At 43.9% G+C, this 27,928-nt stretch overlaps 1 protein-coding gene across 5 annotated transcripts in view; it reads right to left on the bottom strand.

Moving 5' to 3' along the window:
• Positions 1-27,928, bottom strand: part of LOC110508645 (zinc finger protein 521) — a 144,418-nt gene that overhangs the window by 101,202 nt on the left and 15,288 nt on the right. For all 5 annotated transcript variants that reach the window (XM_021589322.2, XM_036967105.1, XM_036967103.1 and 2 more), the window contains one exon: positions 21,703-21,915. Coding sequence is in view for 3 of the 5 variants with exons in the window: in XM_036967103.1 (XP_036822998.1) it covers positions 21,703-21,915 (213 nt within the window). In the remaining 2 variants the exon portion in view is untranslated. The remainder of the gene's footprint in view (positions 1-21,702; positions 21,916-27,928) is intronic.

The raw sequence follows: 27,928 nt of genomic DNA, 5'->3' as shown, positions 1-27,928 counted from the left end.
GCTGATCTTATACATTTCATAAGCCTCTGTCTAACCAGTCATGATCTGACCATGATCTAATGATCCGGAGATGTGGCTGCATTGGCCTCTAGCCCCCTCCTCCTCTTCCTCCACCTCACATTGCACGGTACATGGTGCTCCTGAAAGGACCTGCAGTGGAGATTAGTAATCATCCAGCCTGTGCATATTGATGGCCATGTTTGCATATTTACTAGCCTCAGAGCCCAGTCGCCTGAGGTGAGAAGCAAATTACATTTCTGCTGCTTACCCCTACTCCGACAACTCTCTCTCTCGCACTCCTTCGATCTCTCTCACTCACTTGTGTGGGAGGGTTCTTTATTTTCTCCCACCTCCCTCACTCCTTTCTCTTAGCATGCTGATCAGTCATCTTGGGGTGAGCATCCTCCTCCTCCTAGCCTGCCCTGGTTGCATCCATGGCAGATAGCACATGGCAGATAGCACATTTGGATAACATCATCACAGTGTAATCTTGTTGGAGAGAACAATCAGTTTACTTTGGAATTAGGCATTCTGTCGGTGGAGTACAGAGAGAGAGAGAGGATCTCACAGGGTTTAAGGGACGCAAACGGAAGCATGCTCTATGGAATAAGGTCCGGATGCTGATTGGGCAATCACCACCCACACAGGCGCCATGTGAGAGTAATGGATGGCCAATGGGAAACAGGAATAATAATGCTATCGGATTAAAATCCAATCACACGTTAGGTTTTTGGTGTGTTGACACTATTTGTGGGAAAAAACCCAGCCCACGATGTGGAGAAAGACAAGATGCCTCATGCTTTGACTAAGGGCACATGATGTCCTAATCCTCTCCCTTTACAACAACCCAGTGTCTCTGGGATGACACTTCCTTTGAGCTATTTTTCTAAATGAGATGTTGTGTTGTTGTTGTGTACGTCCAGTGAATACAGAATGAAGCTGATTTAAATGGCTGGATGTTATTGTGGCTGTAAAGGTTGGTCGTAGTGAAGACTGCAGGTGGTTGGTTCTTTGCTCACTTTAAAACAGTGGCTGATTTAGCGCTGGGCTACAGTACCACAGGTGGCGAGTTACTATTCAATCAGGGGTTTTAATGCCTCAGTTTAGTGCAGAGTCACGGCCAAACCTGGCACACAGCGCAGCCCTCTGCAGAATTCTAACCAACCACAAGCCAGGTGGCTATCTGTTAGAAGAGTCTCCATCTCTGATCAAATTGATTGGCTGACTCCCCCCCTCCCCCCCCCCAGCCAATCAATCAAGTGTGAAGGTGTGAGATGTATCGATTGGATGACCTTTACATTCACAGCAGTAAATAGACCCCCCCCCCCGCCGCCAATCCCCTCACACCCCAACCCACTACTCTGAAGCATAAGAGGACATCTCCAGATACCTGACACTATGGGTTAGGTACAAGGGCACACACACACCGTGGTGTTTGTCCTGCCAAAGCACAATCCAGCGGGTACCCTGAGAGACCCTGAAAAAGACCCATCTTGCACATAAAAATGAATTTTTGAAACCACCACTTTCCAGCTTTAAAAAATGATTATAAAAATACTGCAAATTTATTTTCTTAGAAAATATTTATTGATGGGCGGTGAACTCCCCATCCTGGAGAAGGGGCGGGGGGGGGGGCTGCTCTGGCCCTCACCGCCCCACCCCAGACACCATCCCACTGGCCTGGCCAACAACAACAACCCCTGGGAGGTGAGGTGGAGGAGTTGGAGGAGGTAGGGAAACACTGGGACTTTGATAGTGCCTGTATTGACAAACATCTCAGAGTAAAAGTTAAGTTTAGCCTTTTAGGTCATAATGATAATTGGTTATATAGACAAAGGGGACCTGATCCTAGACCAGCACACTGAGACATTACTTTATGAATCCAGGCCCAGAGTTCCTGAAGCTCAGTGGCCAGCAGGCCAGCAGGATGCCGTCACACAGCTGGCTCTGTTCCTTCCTGTGGGTCCAGCCCGGTCCACAGAATACAGCCCGCGGGGACACATAAACCTGTCGGACCAGTCACTCTTTCCACCGCCCCCCTCCCTTCCCTCCATACTTCCCTCCTTCCCACCGCATTGCTGGCCGGACAGTTTGGCAAAGCCGTATGTGTCTCAGGAAAAAGCCCTTTGGGGATCAATGTGCAGTACATTTCCACACAGACGTAGGCAAAAAAATCCTGTGACCTTTTCATTAGTAAGCATTAACAGCTTGTAAGGTCTAAAAGCCAGTGCTAGGGCTCTTTTAGGACTAGGTGCCATGTTCTCTAAGCACAGTGCCGTACAGCAAACTCCCCTGTTTCCAAAGCCCTCATTTGGTCCCATACGGATTCCAGACAGACGCACAGTATCTTAAGAAAGCACAGCAGCCCTGAAAAGCTCCTTGGCATTTGATATGCTAATACTGAGTGCTAATTACGCGCTGGGTGTGTTTGTTCATGTTTCACACGCCACGTGATTGTTTATTAATTCTAACCGGAGCAAGCTAGCGAGCGTTCATTTGCCACCGGCACGCCAGACACCTGTTAGGGTGGATTTTTGATCAAAGAAAATATAATGACTGGAAAAAAAACAACATGTTATCAGATGAAAAAAGAGATCATCTTGAGGTAATGTTAAGGTTTCTGGTCAGAATTGTAAAGGACTGCATTTATTACCAAGGAACAACCACGTGTTTATATGAATTGATAAGGCTGTTATTGATACATTCAATTAACATATTTATTATTGAATATTTATGCATAGTAGCTATGTCACCTCTATGGTAATAGTACATATACCACATACACCTAAGTTCACACACATCTTGAATAAATGGAGTCTGTAGGTAGTGGAACAACTGAAAAATCTACCTTTCACAGAGCATTAAAAACAAACCAAATATAGCCCAGACACACAGTTCAAAATGTTTCAAGATTCATTATTTGGCTTTTTCCCACATTTGTCTAGTTGTGTTTCTCTATATAATTATTTGGTGAGCAGCAGCAAGTTTGAGCGAAACCAAAAAAATACAATCATTTGAATTCCTGGGGCACGCAACCTCCTCAGTCTCAAAACACGTCAACCAACCAGTACCTAGGCTCTTTAGGCACTGGGGCGGTCGACTGACTTGAGCATCCAGGAATTTAGACTTTATTTGTTTTTCTCTCGTCGGAGAGTCGGTGCACGTAACCTGTCTGGCATTAATGATGTCGTTAATAAATCAGGGGCTAGATGCAGACGGTGGGTCATGCTCTGGATTTGCCTGGCAGGGCATGGTGCTTCTTGGTTCTCCGAGATAAGCTCCAGCGCGGGGGTCTTATCTGCCTCCTGCAGCCCCATCCAGCAGCACCGTGCGCTGGACACACAACCAGTCAACTCCATCACCCGGTAATTACCACCTCTGACGTTTCAACAAAGATGCCCTGCCTGCATACACCATGCTGCCTACCAGTGCTGTCTGTCCCTCTATCCTATCATACATTGCCCTGCTGGAAATACTGCCTGTCTGCTGTTGCCTCTCTCTCTTGCGTCTAGTCTTTTCACGGCAGCATCACCCCAACATGGAGGTTCGTGTTTTGCAATAGTGTTTATGTGAGGTCTGATGTCATTCTTGGTTCAGTCTCTAGACAGGGAACTCGGCATTCTGGCTTCAATGTAGGTGGCAGGGTAAATCCTGTACCTACTTGGATCGTACTGTATGCCTATCTGCTGTGAGGGATAAAGTCATTTGTGTTAGGGTGTCTTTCCCAGGGGCTTAAGTCATTTGTGTGTAACATTCTCTCTCTCCGTCAGGGAGAAGGAGTCGGTCATCTCATGGCTTCAGCCTAGCAGGCAGAGTCAATCGGTGTTACAAAGCGAGGGAGCGTTTTCTTTTATTCAATTGTTTTCCACTTCCACGAGCGCGTGCCAAGAGGGAGGAAAGCGCCGGCTTAACACGCTCTGCAATTCAACATGGCCAGACGCAGTCCTATTAAGATTTAATGTGCCATTCTTCTGCCTGACTCAGAGGCTGAGCAGGAGAGTGAACAAAGAGCAAGCAGGGCCAGAGAGAGAGAGAGGAGAGAGAGAGAGAGAGAGAGAGAGAGAGAGAGAGAGAGAGAGAGAGAGAGAGAGAGAGAGAGAGAGAGAGAGAGAGAGAGAGAGAGAGAGCGAGCGAGCTTCACCATGACCGGGCCTCAGTCAAACGTCATCCTAGTGATGTGTCTGATAATGAAAAACAGACCATAGATAAAAACAGGGCAAACCACAACAGTGTTGCAAATACAAATACGTCATTTCATGGAATATACCTGATATTATATGGCTACTTACATGATATTATCTGCATCCTTCCCATTACATTAGCCTATCAACCGTGCTCCTCTATCGCCATCTGATTTCAAAGGAGGTCATGTGGATGAATGTTAAAGACACAGAACCCCTCGGGCTAAAAATGATGTTTAGTCTCCGCTGGAAAGTCCAAGCATGCAGGTGTGTGCACGTGTGTGTGTGTCTGTGTGGTTACTATGATTGTAGGTATGTGTGTCAGTGCGTGTAAGTGAGTGAGTGAGACAGAGAGAGGGAGAGAGCGAGGGGGGGGGGGGGGGGGGGGGGTGGAGGGAGAGATGGCAATAGATAGAGACATGATTATGAAGGAGGTACCGAAAAAGGACAGAGAGAAGCCGAACTGCTGAGCTGGTCTAAGTTGGCCATCAGATAATTATGTCTGTCTCCTACACAGGCACAAACAAACAGACTCATCCATTATTATTTTGATTGTGTTTCTGCAGAAACTGCAGATCACGGCTGACAAAGACCAATGAATACTTTATATGGTGCATAATTTGTGCGGTGTGAAGCACAGGGGAGAGAGGAAGAGGGCGTCCTCAAGAGGGAATATGCTTTGAATTCCTAATGACACTCCTGTTAATGTTACTGGCTCCGTCGCACAGAGAGGAAACACAAGGGGCCGCTACACTGAGGAGTCAGATCAACTACTTCACACACACACGCGCACACGCACGCACGCACACACGCACGCACACACGCACGCATGCACGCACGTGCACACACACACAAACACACAAGGGAAAGACTCCAGCCTAATTCTGAGAGCTCACTCTACCATGAGGTCTCTTTTCAGTGGCTGTGTTGTGCCAAAAGTCGCTGCTATTCTCCCCTGACCGCCTCTCCCCCTTTCAAAGCCTTGTAATCACTGTGCCACCCTTTGTACTGGCAAGTCACAAGACGCCCAGGCAAAAACGCGCCGGAATTTCTGATGAACGGCAAAAAGCTCAGAGTTGGGCTAATCAGGGCTGCTCGTGTCACCTCTCTCTCTTTCTCAGTGTCTCAAAAGGCTTTTGAAGAAAATAAAGTATTTGCAGTTCATTGGCGCATTCTTCTTGGCAGCCGCAGAGCAGCTGTTGGATCAATACATGCCTTTTTTCTTAGTGGAAAAAAACCAGAGTTCAGCCAAACAGTTATTACAAAACACGGTCTGCCAGAGACTAGTTCATCATTGTTGTGGTTATTACAGGACATTTCCATGCCGCTGACCCAAAGACATGATGTTAAATAACTATTATGTACTTCAAACCAACATGTTAGTGTACAAAGTCAGACAAGGCGAACATATTCAGTGTGACTTACTGTCATTTAAATCTGTATCTAAATGCTTAAAAATAAACTACGCTAAATCCTTAACTGAGAGAACAGAAACAGCCCTCCTACTCCTACGTATGTTCCTACCAATTCCCATCAAATAGCTGCAGTATTGCCTGAATTGTCTGGTAGGAAATAATGCATCTCATTTTCTCAAAGTACATTAATATACTTTTCTCATAAATCAAACATTTATTTTATCGGATGTTGACTGCATCGCTAAATCTCCACAAGCAAGAGCAGAAAAAGTAAAGAATCGACATAATTTAAATCCATGTAAGGCCCAGTTCTCTTTGTATGATTGATTTATTTATCTGAGGGAAGCAGAAGACATGCTCTTTTTGCTTTCACAGTGGCTGGCAGGAAAACAGAGAGAGAGACACTTATTAAAAAGGTCATCTCAAAGAGGGTTAAAATAGCAGACCACAGATCTCTCCTGAGGGTCGAGCTGTGCCCTTTTCTCTAGTGAAGGACACAAGAAAAGGTGTTGCACTAGGGAGCAGGCCAGTAATGAAAGAATGGCCACTATGATGACAGCACTGTGATATTCAAATGTCTCCAGCAGCAGTGTTCAGTAGGATAATACATTTTACAGTGCGAGGCAAGCCACTTTGAAATTGGCTATCTTTTGAATTAAAATCAGTGCTGTGCCATTGTCTTTATTTACGTAAAGACAGAAAAGGCTACTATAAGTCCTGAGTGTATATTTTCTTGCATGCCATTACACTGTTATAGTTGTGGAGAGACAAAGTGTGAGCGCGAGAGCGATAGTCTGCGGTTAAAATTGGCAAAAAACACACATATTTCTTTCCACAGGGCCGTGGGGTGAGACAGGGATGCAGCTTAAGTCCCACCCTCTTCAACAAATTGGCGAGGCAACTAGAACAGTCTGCAGCACCCAGCATCACCCTACCAGAATCTGAAGTCAAATGTCTACTGTTTGCTGATGATCTGGTGCTTTTGTTACCAACCAAGGAAGGCCTATGGCAGCACCTAGATCTTATGCACAGATTCTCCCAGACCTGGGCCCTGACAGTAAATCTCAGTAAGAAAAAAATAATGGTGTTCAAAAAAAGGTCCAGTCTCCAGGACCACAAATACAAATTCCATATAGACACCATTGCCCTAGAGCACACAAAAGAAACTATACATACCTCAGCCTAAACATCAGCATCACAGGTAATTCTGATTCAGAGGGGTTGGGTTAAAGGCGGAAGACACATTTCAGTTGAATGCATTCAGTTGTACAACTGACTAGATATCCCCCTTTCACACTCTGGACGGCTCTGACTTAGAATACGTGGACAACTACAAATACTTAGGTGTCTGGTTAGACTGTAAACTCTCCTTCCAGACCCATATCAAACATCTCCAATCCAAAGTTAAATCTAGAATTGGCTTCCTATTTCGCAACAAAGCATCCTTCACTCATGCTGCCAAACATACCCTTGTAAAACTGACCATCCTACCAATCCTCGACTTTGGCGATGTAATTTACAAAATAGCCTCCAATACCCTACTCAACAAACTGGATGCAGTCTATCACAGTGCAATCCGTTTTGTCACCAAAGCCCCATATACTACCCACCATTGCGACCTGTACGCTCTCGTTGGCTGGCCCTCGCTTCATACTCGTCGCCAAACCCACTGGCTCCATGTCATCTACAAGACCCTGCTAGGTAAAGTCCCCCCTTATCTCAGCTCGCTGGTCACCATAGCATCTCCCACCTGTAGCACACGCTCCAGCAGGTATATCTCTCTAGTCACCCCCAAAACCAATTCTTTCTTTGGCCGTCTCTCTTTCCAGTTCTCTGCTGCCAATGACTGGAACGAACTACAAAAATCTCTGAAACTGGAAACACTTATCTCCCTCACTAGCTTTAAGCACCAACTGTCAGAGCAGCTCACAGATTACTGCACCTGTACATAGCCCACCTATAATTTAGCCCTATCAACTACCTCTTTCCCAACTGTATTTAATTCATTTATTTATTTTGCTCCTTTGCACCCCATTATTTTTATTTCTACTTTGCACATTCTTCCATTGCAAAACTACCATTCCAGTGTTTTACTTGCTATATTGTATTCACCTTGCCACCAAGGCCTTTTTTTGCCTTTACCTCCCTTCTCACCTCATTTGCTCACATTGTATATAGACTTGTTTATACTTTATTATTGACTGTATGTTTGTTTTACTCCATGTGTAACTCTGTGTTGTTGTATCTGTCGAACTGCTTTGCTTTATCTTGGCCAGGTCGCAATTGTAAATGAGAACTTGTTCTCAACTTGCCTACCTGGTTAAATAAAGGTAAAATAAAAAAATAAAATTCGCTTTCCCTAACTTACACAAAGCTGTGAAAGAGCTGAGAGACAAGGCAAGAAGGGCATTCTATGCCATCAAAAGGAACATAAAATTTGACATACCAATTTGGATCTGGCTAAAAATACTTGAATCAGTTATAGAACCCATTGCCCTTTATGGTAGTGAGGTCTGGGGTCCGCTCACTAACCAATAATTCACAAAATGGGACAAAAACCACATTGAGACTCCAAATAATGCATGCAGAGCAGAATTAGGCCGATACCCGCTAATTATCAAAATCCAGACAAGAGCCGTTAAATTCTACAACCACCTAAAAGGAAGCGATTCCCAAACCTTCCATAACAAAGCCATCACCTACAGAGAGATGAACCTGGAGATGAGTCCCCTAAGCAAGCTGGTCCTGGGGCTCTGTTCACAAACACAAACAGACCCCACAGAGCCCCAGCACAACAACACAATTAGACCCAACCAATTCATGAGAAAACAAAAAGGTAATTACTTGATAAAGAATTATTGGAAAGAATTAACAAAAAAACAGATCAAACTAGAATGATACTTGGCCCTAAACAGAGAGTACACAGTGGCAGAATATCTGACCGCTGTGACTGACCCAAACTTAAGGAAAGCTTTGACTATGTACAGACTCAGTGAGCATAGCATTGCTCGGCCGCCGTAGGCAGACATGGCTCTCAAGAGAAGACAGGCTATGTGCACAAAATGAGGAGGAAACTGAGCTGCACTTCCTAACCTCCTGCCAAATGTAAGACCATTTGAGAAACATATTTCCCTCATATTATACAAATCCACAAATAATTTGAAAACAAACCCAATTTTGATCAACTCCCATATCTACTGGGTGAAATACCACAGTGTGCCATCACAGCAGCAAGATGTGTGACCTGTTGCCACAAGAAAAGGGCAACCAGTGAAGAACAAAGAGTATTGTAAATACAACCCATATTTATGTTTATTTACTTTCCCTTTTGTACTTGAACTATTTACACAATGTTACAACACTGTATATAGACATAATATGACATTTGTAATGTCTTTATTCTTTTGGAACTTCTGTGAGTGTAATGTTTACTGCTCATTTTTATTGTTTATTTAACTTTTGTTTATTATCTACTTCACTTACTTTGGCAATGTTAACATACAGTGCCTTGCGAAAGTATTCGGCCCCCTTGAACTTTGCGACCTTTTGACACATTTCAGGCTTCAAACATAAAGATATAAAACTGTATTTTTTTGTGAAGAATCAACAACAAGTGGGACACAATCATGAAGTGGAACGACATTTATTGGATATTTCAAACTTTTTTAACAAATCAAAAACTGAAAAATTGGGCGTGCAAAATTATTCAGCCCCTTTATTTTCAGTGCAGCAAACTCTTTCCAGAAGTTCAGTGAGGATCTCTGAATGATCCAATGTTGACCTAAATGACTAATGAGGATAAATACAATCCACCTGTGTGTAATCAAGTCTCCGTATCAATGCACCTGCACTGTGATAGTCTCAGAGGTCCGTTAAAAGCGCAGAGAGCATCATGAAGAACAAGGAACACACCAAGCAGGTCCGAGATACTGTTGTGAAGAAGTTTAAAGCCGGATTTGGATACAAAAAGATTTCCCAAGCTTTAAACATCCCAAGGAGCACTGTGCAAGCGATAATATTGAAATGGAAGGAGTATCAGACCACTGCAAATCTACCAAGACCTGGCCGTCCCTCTAAACTTTCAGCTCATACAAGGAGAAGACTGATCAGAGATGCAGCCAAGAGGCCCATGATCACTCTGGATGAACTGCAGAGATCTACAGCTGAGGTGGGAGACTCTGTCCATAGGACAACAATCAGTCGTATATTGCACAAATCTGGCCTTTATGGAAGAGTGGCAAGAAGAAAGCCATTTCTTAAAGATATCCATAAAAAGTGTTGTTTAAAGTTTGCCACAAGCCACCTGGGAGACACACCAAACATGTGGAAGAAGGTGCTCTGGTCAGATGAAACCAAAATTGAACTTTTTGGAAACAATGCAAAACGTTATGTTTGGCGTAAAAGCAACACAGCTGAACACACCATCCCCACTGTCAAACATGGTGGTGGCAGCATCATGGTTTGGGCCTGCTTTTCTTCAGCAGGGACAGGGAAGATGGTTAAAATTGATGGGAAGATGGATGGAGACAAATACAGGACCATTCTGGAAGAAAACCTGATGGAGTCTGCAAAAGACCTGAGACTGGGATGGAGATTTGTCTTCCAACAAGACAATGATCCAAAACATAAAGCAACATCTACAATGGAATGGTTCAAAAATAAACATATCCAGGTGTTAGAATGGCCAAGTCAAAGTCCAGACCTGAATCCAATCGAGAATCTGTGGAAAGAACTGAAAACTGCTGTTCACAAATGCTCTCCATCCAACCTCACTGAGCTCGAGCTGTTTTGCAAGGAGGAATGGGAAAAAATGTCAGTCTCTCGATGTGCAAAACTGATAGAGACATACCCCAAGCGACTTACAGCTGTAATCGCAGCAAAAGGTGGCGCTACAAAGTATTAACTTAAGGGGGATGAATAATTTTGCACGCCCAATTTTTCAGTTTTTGATTTGTTAAAATTTTTTAAATATCCAATAAATGTCGTTCCACTTCATGATTGTGTCCCACTTGTTGTTGATTCTTCATAAAAAAATACAGTTTTATATCTTTATGTTTGAAGCCTGAAATGTGGCAAAAGGTCGCAAAGTTCAAGGGGGCCGAATACTTTCGCAAGGCACTGTATGTTTCCCATGCCAATAAAGCCCTTGAATTGAAGTGAATTGAGAGAGAGAGAGAGGCCTACGGAATAAAAGGCCTCTCCTCTCTCTCCTTCCTCCTCCCCTGGGAAGCTTAAAGCCCTGACGGCAGGATGCTGATCCCAACACAGAAACCTGATCCGCAGCCATCCTGGAGCCTGGAGGGAGACCTCACCCACCCACCCACCCCATCTACCCCCACACCCAGCCCCCCGGAGCCCCTGGAGCCCCTCCAGTCCTACCCCAGAGTTAGAGGGACGCTTTGGGGGAGCATTCCTCCAGCCCAGCCTCTCCAACCCTCTTCACTCTTGTGTCTCCGGAGAAGCATTATTCCAGCCCTGCCTTGCCTTCCACCCCAGCCTGTACTGGAACACTGGAAGTCTCCCTCCGGGGAAGCATTCCTGCAGCCCTGCCCAAGCCCAAGACACTGTCTCTGGGGACACATTCCTGCAGCACTCTCCCTCCTCTCCCGTCTCCCTCTCCCAGGCTCTCTCTCGCCTTCCTCCGCAGTCCAGCATTAGCACGATCGATAGCACCGATCACATCGGGGGGGCACGAGGCAATCCATACCCCCGTGCTCCCTTAGCGCACTGCAGTGGTCATGGCTTAAGTGCATAGAGAGGTGTTATACCTCGGCCAGACAGTGGGGAGACAATGGCAGCCATTGATCGGGGTGACATGTTACATCTCTCTCTCTTGTCTGTCGGGCGTGGCCTAGTAGATACTGTATGCTACAGCAGCAGGGTCTTTGGAGATTGTTTGTTCTTTCAACTGTGGATACTGTTGGAAGGTTTAGTTACTAAGGGATAGTGGGAGTGTGGGTTTGGGAGTGTGGGTTTGTAATGCGTATGTGCTTGCATGGGTATACACATCCCTGTGCATGCATTCTGAAATAGAGTATGGTAAATATTCACGAGACTAACTAAATAAAAACAACCCTTCCTAAACTTTCCACAAAATCCTACTAATTCTCAATATCAGGGTTGGTTCCAGTTAATGTGTTTCCTAAAAATAAAACATGAAAAAGTGATTGTAGAAGTGGAGGATTCAGCAGGTGCTGGTTGTTGATTAGAAAGTGGTTTTAATAAAGGATCCATCTGTGAGCTGAAAGTCGATGTAAAGCAGATTAATTGGTCATGGATGTCTACATAATGCCACATAGGAAATCTCTGAGAAGATTCCAGACTGAAAAAAACACAAACGCACGTACACACACACACACACACACACACACACACACACACACACACACACACACACATACACACACACACACACACACACACACAGTATCCTGTAAGTTTCTTCTCTCTCTCTCTCTCTCTCTCTCTCTCTCTCTGTTTGAATAGTAATAGAGTGGTTGTGCACAATCACAATACCCTAATGCCAATTACATTCCTTTTGTTTGGCTTCCACAGGGGCTCTGAGCCAAACTCCAGCATTCAGCAATTAAGACTTATTTGTCTGTGAGATTGACATTAATAAAGGCCTTTACTTAATTATCGGAGAAATAATATGCCCGAGTTGTTCATTGTGACCCTGTCAAGATAATGGATGACCCTGTCAAGATAATGGATGACCCTGTCTAATGAGTGAGAACATGTTTGGCTATTGTTTTGCTCAAAATGCTCTAAAAAAAAAACTCTATAAAAAAACCTTTCAGTCCTTTAACGGTGCCAATAGAAATATACCTCCCGTTGTTGCCAATCAGAACATAATAGGAAAAAAGGTGAGCAATCAAACAAATCAAAAAGCTAGTATAATTGGAAATAAAGTTCAAAGTCAATGGTACAGCATGAGCTTCTTTCCTCCTCGACTAGTACTAAAATGATCATAGCGCAATGATTTAATGTGTATGCTAAATATAATGTGCTGGAATCAATATTGGTTTTATGGATTGGGGGGGCTGATGAGTTTACTTTTGAGGGGGGAGGGGAAGAGTTTTTTCGGGTAATAAAGGCCTACTTCACAAATTTTGTGGGAATATATACAGTGGGGCAAAAAGGTATTTAGTCAGCCACCAATTGTGCAAGTTCTCCCACTTAAAAAGATGAGAGAGGCCTGTAATTTTCATCATAGGTACACTTCAACTATGACAGACAAAATGAGAAAAAAAATCCAGAATATCACATTGTAGGATTTTTTATGAATTTATTTGCAAATTATGGTGGAAAATAGGTATTTGGTCAATAACAAAGGTTTATCTCAATACTTTGTTATATACCCTTTGTTGGCAATGACAGAGGTCAAACGTTTTCTGTAAGTCTTCACAAGGTTTTCACATACTGTTGCTGGTATTTTGGCCCATTCCTCCATGCAGATCTCCTCTAGAGCAGTGATGTTTTGGGGCTGTTGCTGGGCAACACGGACTTTCAACTCCCTCCAAAGATTTTCTATGGGGTTGAGATCTGGAGACTGGCTAGGCCACTCCAGGACCTTGAAATGCTTCTTACAAAGCCACTCCTTCGTTGCCCGGGTGGTGTGTTTGGGATCATTGTCATGCTGAAAGACCCAGCCATGTTTCATCTTCAATGCCCTTGCTGATGGAAGGAGGTTTTCACTCAAAATCTAACGATACATGACCCCATTCATTCTTTCCTTTACACGGATCAGTCGTCCTGGTTCCTTTGCAGAAAAACAGCCCCAAAGCATTTTGACCCCACGGGGTGAGATCTTGCGTGGAGCCCCAGATCGAGGGAGATTATCAGTGGTCTTGTATGTCTTCCATTTCCTAATAATTGCTCCCACAGTTGATTTCTTCAAACCAAGCTGCTTACCTATTGCAGATTCAGTCTTCCCAGCCTGGTGCAGGTCTACAGTTTTGTTTCTGGTGTCCATTGACAGCTCTTTGGTCTTGGCCATAGTGGAGTTTGGAGTGTTACTGTTTGAGGTTGTGGACAGGTGTCTTTTATACTGATAACAAGTTCAAACAGGTGCCATTAATACAGGTAACGAGTGGAGGACAGAGGAGCCTCTTAAAGAAGAAGTTACAGGTCTGTGAGAGCCAGAAATCTTGCTTGTTTGTAGGTGACCAAATACTTATTTTCCACCATAATTTGCAAATAAATTCATTAAAATTCCTACAATGTGATTTTCTGGATTTTTGTTTCTCATTTTGTCTGTCACAGTTGAAGTGTACCTATGACGAAAATTACAGGCCTCTCTCATCTTTTTAAGTGGGAGAACTTGCACAACTGGTGGCTGACTAAATACTTTTTTGCCCCGCTGTATATGTAAATAGTTGAAGTCGAAGTTTACATACACCTCAGCCATATACATTTAAACAAATTTTTCACAATTCCTGAAATGTTATCCTAGTAAAAAATTCCCTGTCTTAGGTCAGTTAGGACCACCACCTTATTTTAAGAATGGGAAATGTCAGAATAATAGCAGAAATAATTACTTATTTCAGCATAAGCACATTCCCATTGGGTCAGAAGTTTACATACACTCAATTAGTATTTGGTAGCATTGCATTGCCTTTAAATTGTTTAACTTGGGTCAAACGTTTCAGGTAACCTTCCACAAGCACCCTACAATAAGTTGGGTGAATTTTGGCCCATTCCTCCTGACAGAGCTGGTGTAACTGAGTCAGGTTTGTAGGCCTCCTTGATCACACACGCCTTTTCAGGTCTGCCTGCAAATTTTGTAGTGGATTGAGGTCAGGGTTTTGTGATGGCCACTCTAATACCTTGACTTTGTTGTCCTTAAGCCATTTTGCCACAACTTTGGAAGTATGCTTGGGGTCATTATCAATTTGGAAGTCCCATTTGCGACCAAGCTTTATCTTCCTGACTGATGTCTTGAGATGTTGTTTCTATATATCCACGTAATTTTCCTCCCTCATGATGCCATCTATTTTGTGAAGGGCACCAGTCCCTCCTGCAGCAAAGCGCAACCACAACATGATGCTGCCACCCTCGTGCTTCACGGTTGGGATGGTGTTCTTCGGTTTGCAAGTCTCCCCCTTTTTCCTCCAAACATAACGATGGTCATTATGGCCAAACAGTTCTATTTTTGTTTCATCAGACCAGAGGACATTTCTCCAAAAGGACAATCGTTTTCCCCATGTGCAGTTGCAAACCGTAGTCTGGCTTTCTTATGGCGGTTTTGGAGCTGAGGCTTCTTCCTTGCTGAGCAGCCTTTCATGTTATGTCGATATAGGACACGTTTTACTGTGGATATAGATACTTTTGTCCTTGTTTCCTCCAGCATCTTCAAACGGTAATTTGCTGTAGTTCTGGGTTTGATTTGCACTTTTTCACACCAAGGTACGTTCTTTTCTAGGAGACAGAACACATCTCCTTCCAGAGCGGCATGACGGCTGCGTGGTCCCATGGTGTTTATACTTGCGTACTATTGTTTGTACAGATGAACGTGGTACCTTCAGGCGCTTGGAAATTGCTCCCAAGGATGAACCAGACTTCAGGACGTCTACAACTTTTTTCTAAGGTCTTGGCTGATTTCTTTTTATTTTCCCATGATGTCAAGCAAAGAGGCACTGAGTTTGAAGGTAGGCCTTGAAATACATCCACAGGTACACCTCCAATTGACTCAAATTATGTCAATTAGCCTATCAGAAGTTTCTAAAGCCATGACATCATTTTCTGGAATTTTCCAAGCTGTTTAAAGGCACAGTCCACTTAGTGTATGTAAACTCCTGACCCACTGGAATTGTGATTCAGGGAATTATAAGTGAAATAACAAATGTTTGTAAAGAATTGTTGGAAAAATGTCTTGTGTTTTGCACAAAGTAGATGTCCTAACCGACTTGCCAAAACTATAGTTTGTTTACATGAAATTTGTGGAGTGGTTTAAAAACAAGTTTTAATGACTCCAACCTCAGTGTATGTAGTGAAGATCCTCAACACTGGGCCCCACAAAGGTGTGTTCTCAGCCCTCTCCTGTACTCCCTGTTCAACCATGACTGCGTGGCCATGCACGATTGCAACTCAATCATCAAGTTTACAGACAACACTACAGTGGTAGGCCTGATTACCAATAATGATGAGACTGCCTACAGGGAGGAGGTGAGGGCCCTCAGAGTGTGGTGTCAGGAAAATAGCCTCACACTCAACGTCAACAAAATAAAGTAGATTCAGGAACTTCAGGAAATAGCAGAGGGAGCACCCCCCCATCCACATTGATGGGACAGTAGTGGAGAAGGTGGAAAGTTTTAAGTTACTTGGCGTACACATCACGGACAAACTGAAATGGTCCACGCACACAGACAGTGTGGTGCAGAAGGCGCAACAGCGCCTCTTCAACCTCAGGAGGCTGAAGAAATGTGGCTTGTCATTTAAATCACTCACAAACTTTTACAGAGCATCCTGTCGGACTGTATCACCGCGTGGTACGGCAGTTGCACCGCCCTCAAGGCTCTCCAGAGGGTAGTGCGGTCTGCACAACGCATCACTGGGGTCAAACTATGTGCCCTCCAGGACACCTACACCACCCAATGTCACAGGAAGGCCAAAAAGATAATCAAGGACAACAACCACCCGAGCCAGTGCCTGTTCACCCCACTATCATCCAGAAGGCGAGGTCAGTACAGGTGCATCAAAGCTGGGCCCAAGAGACTGAAAAACAGCTTCTATCTCAAGGCCATCAGACTGTTAAACAGCCATCACTAACAGAGAGGCATCTGCCAACATACAGACTCAAATCTCTGGCCACTTTAATAAAAGGACTTAATAAAGGTCCAACCTCACTGAGCTCGAGCTGTTTTGCAAGAAGGAATGGGAAAAAATTTCAGTCTCTCGATGTGCAAAACTGATAGAGACATACCCCAAGCGACTTACAGCTGTAATCACAGCAAAAGGTGGCGCTACAAAGTATTAATTTAAGGGGGCTGAATAATTTTGCACGCCCAATTTTTCAGTTTTTGATTTGTTAAAAAAGTTTGAAATATCCAATAAATGTCGTTCCACTTCATGATTGTGTCCCACTTGTTGTTGATTCTTCACAAAAACATACCGTTTTATATCTTTATGTTTGAAGCCTGAAATGTGGCAAAAGGTCGCAAAGTTCAAGGGGGCCGAATACTTTCTCAAGGCACTGTATATACTGTATTCTATTTCTATACCATCTACTGCATCTTGCCTATGCCGCTCGGCCATTGCTCATCCATATATTTATATGTAGATATACTTATTCATCCCTCTACATTTGTGTGTATCTATGTGTATAAGGTAGTTGTTGTGAATTTGTTAGATTAATTGTAAGATATTACTGCATAGTCGGAATTAGAAGCACAAGTATTTCGCTACACTCGCATTAAAATCTGCTAACCATGTGTATGTGAACAATAAAATTTTATTTGATTTGAAACCACTACTGAAGGACACCAATAATAAGAAGAGACTTGCTTGGGCCAAGAAACTCGAGCAATGGACACTAGACTAATGGAAATCTGCCCTTTGGTCTGATGAGTCCAAATTTCTAGATTTGTATTTCCATCTGCCGTGTCTTTGTGAGATGCGGAGTAGGTGAACGGATGATCTCCGCATGTGTACTTCCCATGGTGAAGCATGGAGGAAGAGGTGTGATGGTGTGGGGTGCTTTGCTGATGACACTGTCTGTCATTTATTTAGAATTCAAGGCAAACTTAACCAGCATTGCTACCACAACATTCTGCAGCGATACACCATCCCATCTGGTTTGCGCTTAGTGGGACTATCAATTATTTTTCAACAGGACAATGACCCAACACACCTCCAGGCTGTGTAAGGGCTATTTTACCAAGAAGTAGAGTGATGGAGTGGTGCATCAGATGACCTGACCTCCACAATCCAGTGACCTCAACCCAATTGAGATGGTTTGGGATGAGTTGGACCGCAGAGTGGAGGAAAAGCAGCCAACAAGTGCTCAGCATATGTGTGAATTCCTTCAAGACTGTTTGAAAAGCATTCCAGGTGAAGCTGGTTGAGAGAATGCTAAGAGTGTGCAAAGCTGTCATCAAGGCAAAGGGTGGCTACTTTATTTTATTAGGTAAGTTGACTGAGAACACGTTCTCATTTGCAGCAACGACCTGGGGAATAGTTACAGGGAGAGGAGGGGGATGAATGAGCCAATTGTAAACTGGGGATTATTAGGTGACAGTGATGGTATGAGGGCCAGATTGGGAATTCAGCCAGGACACCGGGGTTAACACCCTTACGATAAGTGCCATGGGATCTTTAATGACCTCAGAGAGTCAGGACACCCGTTTAATGTCCCACCCGAAAGACGGCACCCTACACAGGGCAGTGTCCCCAATCACTGCCCTGGGGCATTGGGATATTGTTTAGACCAGAGGAAAGAGTGCCTCCTACTGGCCCTCCAACACCACTTCCATCAGCATCTGGTCTCCTATCCAGGAACTGACCAGGACCAACCCTGCTTAGATTCAGAAGCAAGCCAGCAGTGGTATGCAGGGTGGTATGCTGCTGGCTCAACTTTAACTTCTCTAGGGTAGGGGGCAGCATTGGGAATTTTGGATGAAAAGCGTGCCCAAATGTAACTGCCTGCTACTCAGCCATAAAAGCTAGAATATGCTTATAATTAGTATATTTGGATAGAAAACTGTTTGAATGATGTCTGTGAGTATAACAGAACTCATATGGCAGGGAAAAACCTGAGAAGTGGGAAATCTTAGGTTTGTAGTTTTTCAACTCATTGCCTATCGAATATACAGTGTCTATGGGGTCATATTGCACTTCCTAAGGCTTCCACTAGATGTCAACAGTGTTTAGAACCTTGTTTGAGGCTTCTACTGTGAAGTGGGGGCGAATGAGAGGAGATTGAGTCAGAAGTCTGCCAGAGAGGCATGAGTTGACCACGCGTGTTCACGTGAGAGTTAGCTTGCGTTTCATTGCAATTCTACAGACAAAGGAATTCTCCAGTTCGAACAGTATTGAAGATTTATGTTAAAAACATCCTAAAAATTGATTCTATACATCGTTTGACATTTTTCTACGGACTGTAACGGAATTTTTGCATTTTCGTCTGCACCTAGTGATCGCGCCTCATGAATTTTGATTACTGGGCTAAACGAGCGAACAAAAAGGAGGTATTTGGAAATAAATTATGGACATTATCGAACAAAACAAACATTTATTGTGGAACTGGGATTCCTTGGAGTGCATTCTGATGAAGATCATCAAAGGTAAGTGAATTTATACGTTTATAATGCTATTTCTGACTTCTGTTGACTATACATGGCGGATATCTGTTTGGATTGTTTTGGTCTCTGAGCGCTGTACTCAGATTATTGCATGGTGTGCTTTTTCCGTAAAGTTTTTTTGAAATCTGACACAGTGGTTGCATTAACCTTTTATAACTAGGGGGCGCTATTTTAATATTTGGATGAAAAACGTTCCCGTTTTAAACAAGATATTTTGTCATGGAAAGAAGCTTGACTATGCATATAATTGACAGCTTTGGAAAGAAAACACTCTGACGTTTCCAAAACTGCAAAGATATTGTCTGTGAGTGCCACAGAACTGATGTTACAAAAAAAACCCAGATAAAAATACAATCAGGAAGTGCCGCATTTTTTGAAACCTCCTCATGGCAATGACTCCTTATATGGCTGTGGAGGAGCTAGGAGTCAGCTTACCTTTTCCACGTTTTCCCCAAGGTGTCTGCAGCATTGTGACGTATTTGTAGGCATATCATTGGAAGATTGACCATAAGAGACTACATCTACCAGGTGGTCGCTTGGTGTCCTCCGTCGCAATTATTGCGTAATCTCCAGCTGCAGTATTTTTCCGTTTGCCTCTGATGAGAAACCGACTGCCAGGAATGATTTTTCATCGAATAGAATTGTGAAAAACACCTTGAGGATTGATTCTAAACAACGTTTGCCATGTTTCTATCGATATTATGGAGCTAATTTGGAAAACAGTTTGGCGTTGTAAGTGACTGCATTTTCGTTTTTTTTTTCTTAGCCAAACGTGATGAACAAAACGGAGCTATTTCTCTTACACAAATAATATTTTTGGAAAAAATGAACATTTGCTATCTAACTGAGAGTCTCGTCAGTGAAAACATCCGAAGTTCTTCAAAGGTAAATTATTTTATTTGAATGATTTTCTTGTTTTTGTGAAAATGTTGCCTGCTGAATGCTAGGCTTAATGCTATGCTAGGCTATCAATACTCTTACACAAATGCTTGTGTAGCTTTGGTTGAAAAGCATATTTTGAAAATCTGAGATGACAGTGTTGTTAACAAAAGGCTAAGCTTGTGTTTCAATATATTTATTTCATTTCATTTGCGATTTTCATGAATAGGAAACGTTGCGTTATGGTAATGAGCTTGAGGCTATGATTACGCTCCCAGATACGGGTTTGGAGTCGCAAGAAGTTAAGGAGAAGTGGATCTAAAATTCCATGCAGAACAATTGTATTTTTTAGCAAAGTTTATTGAGTTTATGTCTATGAGTATTTCTGTAAATCGATGTGGCTCTCTGCAAAATCACTGGATGTTTTGGAACTACTGAACAAAACGCATCAATGTAAACTCAGATTTTTGGATATAAATATGAACTTTACCAAACAAAACATACATGTATGGTGTAACATGAAGTCCTATGAGTGTCATCTGATGAAGATCATCAAAGGTTAGTGATTCATTTTATCTCTATTTCTGCTTTTTGTGAAATGGCTGGTAAAATGGCTGTGTTTTTCTGTGACTTGGCTCTGACCTAACATAATCGTTTGGTGTGATTTCGTCGTAAAGCCTTTTTGAAATCGGACACTGTAGCTGGATTTACAACAGGTGTATCTTAAAATGGTGTAAAATAATTATATGTTTGAGGAATTTTAATTATGGAATTTCTGTTGTTTTGAATTTGGCACCCTGCAGTTTCACTGGCTGTTGACGAGGTGGGACGCTAGCGTACAAACCCTTGAATGAGTAGGCGTGTCCAAACTTTTGATTGGTACTGTACATATATGTACATATATCCACCCACAAAGGTGTGAGCGGGTGAGGGAGCATGCAGAGACACAGACAAAAACAACTACATTCAGTGAGTCAGGCTTCCAGTCTGATGTGGGATATATTTCTGGTTGTTTGGAAATCTGAGACCACTCTGAAGCAGTCCTACCCTATAATTTGTGGTCGGCTGGTTGCGGGTTGCAAAATATGAAATGAAACTATGTCTGAGTATAAACGGAGGAGAGTCTGTACTGCTGTCTGATTGGGTAATACTTAATGTACCCCCCCCCCCTCTCCCAATTACATTTTATAATCCTAAAATAAAGGAAGTCTAAATCTTCACAGACTGTTCTTCTCAACATGGGACAGGATGGGACAAGACGGGGATAAAGGAGGGCACCAACTCCATGAGAATCACATGGAGGAAACCTTCAGCAGCTCACATCATTAGTTCTCTGAGCCACCTTGTCAGAGTATTTATAGCAGTGCTCTTTTCATCCATCACATGTTCAGTGACAGTCTGCCAATGGCACCCTTCCTTCTCTGTTCTCCCTCTCAGGGTCCCAGTAGAAATGGAGGATTCCTCCACAGTAACAGGAGGGACCTCACTACCGTAAGGATCCACTTACAGAGGAGGTCTGGTTACTCGTGAGGACTCGATGACATTGGCTTTGACTACTCGAGAATCTGACTGCTGTGGATTGGTGGAGTGTAGTGTGGTGCCTAAATACTCTGATTATTGCAAAACTAAGGGGGATTTTCTGTGTGTGTGAATGGTAATTATGGTGGTGATGAATAAAGGTATGGGTTATTGTCCCCTCTCCTCTCCTCTCCATTTGTGTAGTGTGTTGTATTGGACATCCACCAATTTCATGGCATGCACTATTCATCGAAGGTAGACTAGTACTGAAGTCCCTTATGTGTGGTGTGTGTTGCACCCAGCACACTGTGTATGGCGGTATTCTCCAATGGGAAGACTGGAATGGGAGAGGTAGAGCTGAAGAGTAGAGGGAATGGAGGAGGGCTCGGTGGGCTGAGCGTTGTTTACCTGTCAGCTGGCATTGATTAATCTTGTGTTCGGTGAGATCGCTCAGCGACTCGAACACCTGCCGGCAGCTGTCGCAGCTGTGCAGCGCGGCCTCCTCGTCGTCGTCCTCCCCCTCCTTGCCTTCCTCTGGAGAGAGAAGCCTCTTCCTCAAACGCCTAGACCCGGCCTCAGCCTCACCATCCTCCAATTCCCTCTCGAGAGAACACTCTGGATCTGTTGGGAGTCACAGGAAATGACACGACACAACACAGTTAGGTGAGTGACCCGAAGTGAAGAGGCGACCTCTGGGTGACAAAAACTCTGGTTTTAATAAAACAATAATAAAATGTGTAATAAAGATACAGGTTACATTTGGACTACTGTAACTCAAGCACTCACGCCGTAACATTGAGTGAGGACACACTGAAATGGACACACACACACACACACACAGCACCCACCACGCAAACACACACACACACACACACACAAAATGCACACACAAACACACTCCTATGTTATTAAAAATGGTCTTACGATTTGTTTGCCCTCCTTCAACCAGGTAAAAGTACAGTATATGAAACTAGACTGATGGGAATATTTGTTGTTAATAAATTCAGGATTGCAGGTCTTGCCTGCTCTTCAAAATATGAGACTTCCACATGAGAATGCTGAATTGCATCACTCTGGCTGTGTCAAAGGAGACTGGAAACTAGCCATATAATCTAGACATCCAACCTGGAACTACAGGCAAATAAAGAGAGACAGAGTAAGAGGATGTGCGTGGGTGAGTGAGAGAGAGAGAGATGGAGAGAGAGAGAGCGAGAGGAAGAGTATGTGAGTGGGTGAGTGAGAGAGATGGAGAGAGAGAGAGAGCAAGAGGAAGAGTATGTGAGTGAGAGAGAGAGATGGGGAGAGAGAGAGAGCTGGGGAGAGAGAGAGATAGAGAGAGAGAGAGAGAGAGAGAGAGAGAGAGGGGAAGAGTACGTGAGTGGTTGAGTGAGAGAGCGCGAGAGGAAGAGTATGTGAGTAGTTGAGTGAGAGAGATGGCGAGAGAGAGAGAGCAAGAGGAAGAGTATGTGAGTGGGTGAGTGAGAGAGATGGAGAGAGAGAGAGAAAGAGAGAGAGAGAGAGAGAGAGAGAGAGAGAGAGAGGAAGAGTACGTGAGTGGTTGAGTGAGAGAGGGAGAGAGCAAGAGGAAGAGTATGTGAGTGAGAGAGAGAGAGCTGGGGAGAGAGAGAGGGAAAGAGAGAGAGAGAGAGAGAGAGAGAGGAGGGGTATGTGAGTGAGAGAGAGAGAGAGCTGGGGAGAGAGAGAGAGAAAGAGAGAGAGAGAGAGAGAGAGAGAGGGGAAGAGTACGTGAGTGGTTGAGTGAGAGAGGGAGAGAGAGAGAGAGAGTACGTGAGTGGTTGAGTGAGAGAGAGAGATGGGGAGAGAGAGAGAGAGAGAGAAACAGAGAGAGAGAGCGAGAGGAAGAGTGTGTGAGTGAGAGAGAGAGAGCTGGGGAGAGAGAGAGAGAGAGAGAGAGGAAGAGTACGTGAGTGGTTGAGTGAGAGAGGGAGAGAGCAAGAGGAAGAGTACGTGAGTGGTTGAGTGAGAGAGGGAGAGAGCAATATGCAGGGCTGAGATTGGTGTGTGTTACCCCGTCGTCACGACACACTTTTCTGCATTATTCAACTCTGCTCGCAGGCAGAGCCGCGTGTCGCACTCATCAATATATTCTTCAATCCATCTGCACTTTTGGCACCTGTTGGCTTTGTCCTGTAGCAGTGCCAGTGGTGGGCTGACTACCGTGAACCAGGACTACCATTCTACGAACCAGGAAACTATAAACACCCAGGGAGACAGCACCAATATCCAGGTGACACTACAACACTATTACAACACAACAAATTCTGCATCGCTTGCAAATGTATTTTACACATCTCCATTTCGAGAACAGTAAAAAACAAAACACATATGGTAAACTGGAGGGACAATATCAGCAGCATCTTTCAGATTCAGCAGGCAGCATCTCTCAGATTCAGCAGGCAGCATGGCCTGCAGTCCTTTCTCTCTCTCCCCTGTTGTGTCTCTCCCACTTCAACACAATAAGGCTGATTACAAAGACATACTCACAATTAAACAATCATGGCCCCCACCGGTCTAACTCCCAAAGCTTTCTGGGGAGTAGAAGGAGCCCTCCCTACCCTGACTGGCAGCCATTTTGAGCCCCATTGCCAGTTCTCTTCGCACATCCTCTGAAAACTCTGGAGGGAACATTAGGAGCAGGCCTCCTTTCAGTCTTTCTGCTTAGCACACAGTTAAGACCGCTTAAGGACCTGGGCTGGGTAGGAAGTAGTGCACTAACGTGTCTGTGGCAGTGTGTTGGCATGAAGCCAGGTCGTACATATGTGGGTTACATGTTGGCCATTTTAAAGTACTGGTCGGTCAGTGGGGTGCTCTTAAGATGTTCCTCAGAGGAGAGATGTTCCAGAACTCATCAAGGCCACCCAGAATTTTTCCTCTTCCCCCCTCCCCCTCCCCCTCCCACCCCAATACTCCTCTCCTCTTCACTCCACTCCTCTCCACTTGCAGCCAAGTATTGATGTAACATCACACCCACCATTGTCCTTCCCTCTTGACGACGGAGGCTCTCGGAACATGCCCTCTAAAAATATCAGTGCTGTGGTTCCCACTGGGACCACAGCAGAACAGAAGGTGTTTCAAGAAAATTAAAATCCCAATCCTCGCAGATGCAGGCCTCGCCGAGCCCTCTGATGGGAATACTGCTTTTGACTGAGGCCAAACGCCACACAATATACACTAATGATTCATCCACACTAACAGGCTCGGCAGCAGAGCAGAGCAGAGCACAGCTCCAAATGTGCCAGGAAAAACATTGTGTCTGAGAAACTTTTCACAGGCACCGAAAGGTCTAGTGAAATGAAATGCTTTTTGTTAAAGACTCAATTAATGGAAGCCTCTCATGACATTTTTTTGTCTATTGAATGGTTATAGTGGGCCATTCCGTAAATGAAGTCAGATTATGTTTTGGGTTACTCATTTAGGAATGCACAGCACAAAAGGCTAAAAATACAACCTTAAATTATCCTATGAAAACACAAGATTTGACACCACTAATGTGGATCTAATCCGGGGTCATGGCTCTCTGTAGAGCAGACGGACCCCATAGTCCCCCCTCTGATCTGTTGTTGTCTGGGTAAAGTGCTGAACATTGGGGGGCTTGACAGTGACATTACAAGGTCACGGCCATCCCAGGACCAGGGATTAGAAGCCTACCACATCACCAGATCAATACCGAGGATCCTGGGCCTCTCTGAGCCTCTCGGAGTCTCGTACAGTAATCCATCAGATCATGACATCCTCTTATACCAGGTCTCTACAGGCTGGACAGAATATCAATACATCTACTGCTGCTTGGAGGGGCTGACAATCACACACAGGAGATAGCATAGATTTGTGGAATATGAAGATTTTTCAGATGGTTTTGTGCTGCAGTGGCCATTTTTGGCTTCCATTGGTGTGGAGGTATTTGCATTTTGAGGTAAGTTCTGAGTTTTAATGGATGCTCATTGCTCACATCAGTATAGGGTCATCAGGGTCATCAGAATTCATGAGATGGGGAAAAAAAGGCCTTAATCTGTATTTAATACACAAAATCCATATGTTGAGGTTAGGTGGATATCTGGATATTTGTTCAATAAGACGACAAAAACCATCTACATAATAAACTGCATGCATTGTCTATACATTTTCAAAAAGCTACAGAGGATACGATTTGGAGCTAAAAGCTCATAGATGATACTAAATCAAAATGTGAAATTCGGGGACAGCGATTGACGCCATTTTGAGTTGCCCAGAAATGCCTTCCTGGGGTCCATTCTCATCCCTCTCCCTCTAGGCTGTCTAATGAAGTACATTTATTATTCCGCAACTTATATCTTGTTGGTCGCAGGCCCCCAAACCCCCCTGAACCCCACACCTTCATATTATTGAATAGATCTGCTCTTAAATATTTATAATGTTTTAATTGATGTTCTCCTTCACCCAAACCAGGGAACCAGCAGGGCTCCAGCAGAGCCGGGCCCCCCACGTCCCCCCTACTGAGCACTTAGAGAGACAGGTGGGGCCGTACTGGCAATGGGGAGAGGGGAAGGAGAGGAGAGGAGGGAGGGAGAGGTAAAGAGAGAAATTAAGGAAGAGGTGGGGGTTGAGAGAGAGAGAGAGAGAGAGAGAGAGAGAGAGAGAGAGATGGAGAGACAGAGATGGAGAGAGAGAAAGAGATATCGAGAGAAGCAGAGCAAAGGGGCACGAGAGACAGGGAGATGTTTTCTGAGAGTTCGACGGAATTTGTCTGACACTATAGCTCTTTCAATGCTTCACTGGAGGGCTCTCGGTTATTTTGAACTCAAATTCATTCATATCCATCCACAACATAAAGGGTGAAGACATTGCAGTAAATATCACCCAAGGTGTTGCCATGCTCTCGCCCCGCTCCTGCTCCGTCTGTACTGTACTGTCAAGTTCCAATAAAGTTCAATATGAGTCCTTCTTTGTGCAGCGAAAGACCTCAGAGCTGAAAGCAAGCGTCATTATCTTTTCATCCATCTCCATACTCATTTTCTCTCATTTCCAAGAGATTCAGATCTTGTAGATGGTCCCTCCCTCCCCGGCCCTCCCCTACTTCGCTATCCTAAACCCCCCACCACCCACCCCCCAAGTTCAAATGAAGAATTTATTTTAACCAGCGCGCGCAGCTTCTGTCGACACATGTCGGCAGGCCTGATCAAAGGTGTGCAAGCTCCTTTATCAGAGTGTGGAGGGCTGTCAGCAATAGGAGGACATTAAGATTGAACAACCTTCACACGGATGCCTCCTTCCGCCACCTCATTATTTAAAAATCTAAAACTTTTGATTTTTTTTTTGGAGAGAGAAGAGAGGGAGATCACTTGCAATATAGGTCACACAGCCAGCCACATTACAGTACAGTCTAATGCCACATGTGAAAGCCTCAGAGTGTATCTATCTCTCTATGCTCTCCTCTTCTCCTTTGTGTGGCTGTATGGGATTTGGGGTCCCTCCATTAGCCCGTCACGTCCACTGATCCCAGATCATTAAAGCCGTGTCATGATCTAGCTCTGAGACGCTGGGAGCAGAGAGATCAACTGAAACCACATTACTCAAGATTGTCATGTGTTAACATGGAGAGGCTACAGGACAGAATGTTTTTTAGCAAGTCCTAGATCAGATCGTCATGCAATGCAATGAGATCAGATTCATGGCTTATTTGACTGCATGTGTGTGTCTGAGTTCTTTGGGTGTAGATTCAAGGTGTTATTGGAGAAATTGACCGTATGACTTCATTTTGAAAAGCAAGTATAGAGTTGTTTATACCGTAGCTATTATATATTTACAATCACATTGTTTTCTTAGCTTAACATAATACAGATGTAGGATCTTCATTTGATCACTCTTTTGTTGCTGAGAATTTTCCCACACCGCAGGAAATGCAGATGAGCTTCATGATTTACATATATGCACTGAAAACCTGCACTAACACACCGTTATATGAACAGTATTGCACTTTTCATGTAGCCAAATTTTGGCCAGCTAATAGGCCCAGATTATTTTGCTGTGACAATACTGTTCAAATTAAGATCCAACATCTGTACGTCACAAATCAACATGCAGCATCTTTATGAAAGAGAAAAAGCTGCCAAAACTATAACTGGAGGAGTTAGAACAAACAACAACAACAACCCAGTAGCTTATATGATCAAGGAAGCACCACATATCACAGGTAACACAGCATCATTCGCCGTTAAATCGTTACATAGAAAAACGATATGCGAACACAAAGGAAAGGAAATCAAAGGCAATGAATGAAGAACACGATTAGAATCCTTAAATTATGATTCTCTCTCTCTCTTGCTGATTTCTTAGCTTCTGTCTCTCTCTCTCTCTCTCTCTCTCTCGCTGATTTCTTAGCTTCTCTCTCTCTCTCTCTTGCTGATTTCTTAGCTTCTCTTTCTCTCTCTCTCTTGCTGATTTCTTAGCTTGTGTCTCTCTCTCTCTCTTTCTCTCTCTTGCTGATTTCTTAGCTTCTCTCTCTCTCTCTCATGCTGATTTCTTAGCTTCTCTCTCTCTCTTTCTGATTTCTTAGGTTCTCTCTCTCTGATTTTGTAGCTTCTCTCTCTCTCTCTCTCGCTGATTTCTTAGCTTCTCTCCCTCTCTCTCTCTCTCT

Source organism: Oncorhynchus mykiss, chromosome 28 (assembly GCF_013265735.2).
Source record: "Oncorhynchus mykiss isolate Arlee chromosome 28, USDA_OmykA_1.1, whole genome shotgun sequence".
Taxonomy (NCBI): domain Eukaryota; kingdom Metazoa; phylum Chordata; class Actinopteri; order Salmoniformes; family Salmonidae; genus Oncorhynchus; species Oncorhynchus mykiss.
This window is presented reverse-complemented; position numbering and strand designations above follow the sequence as displayed.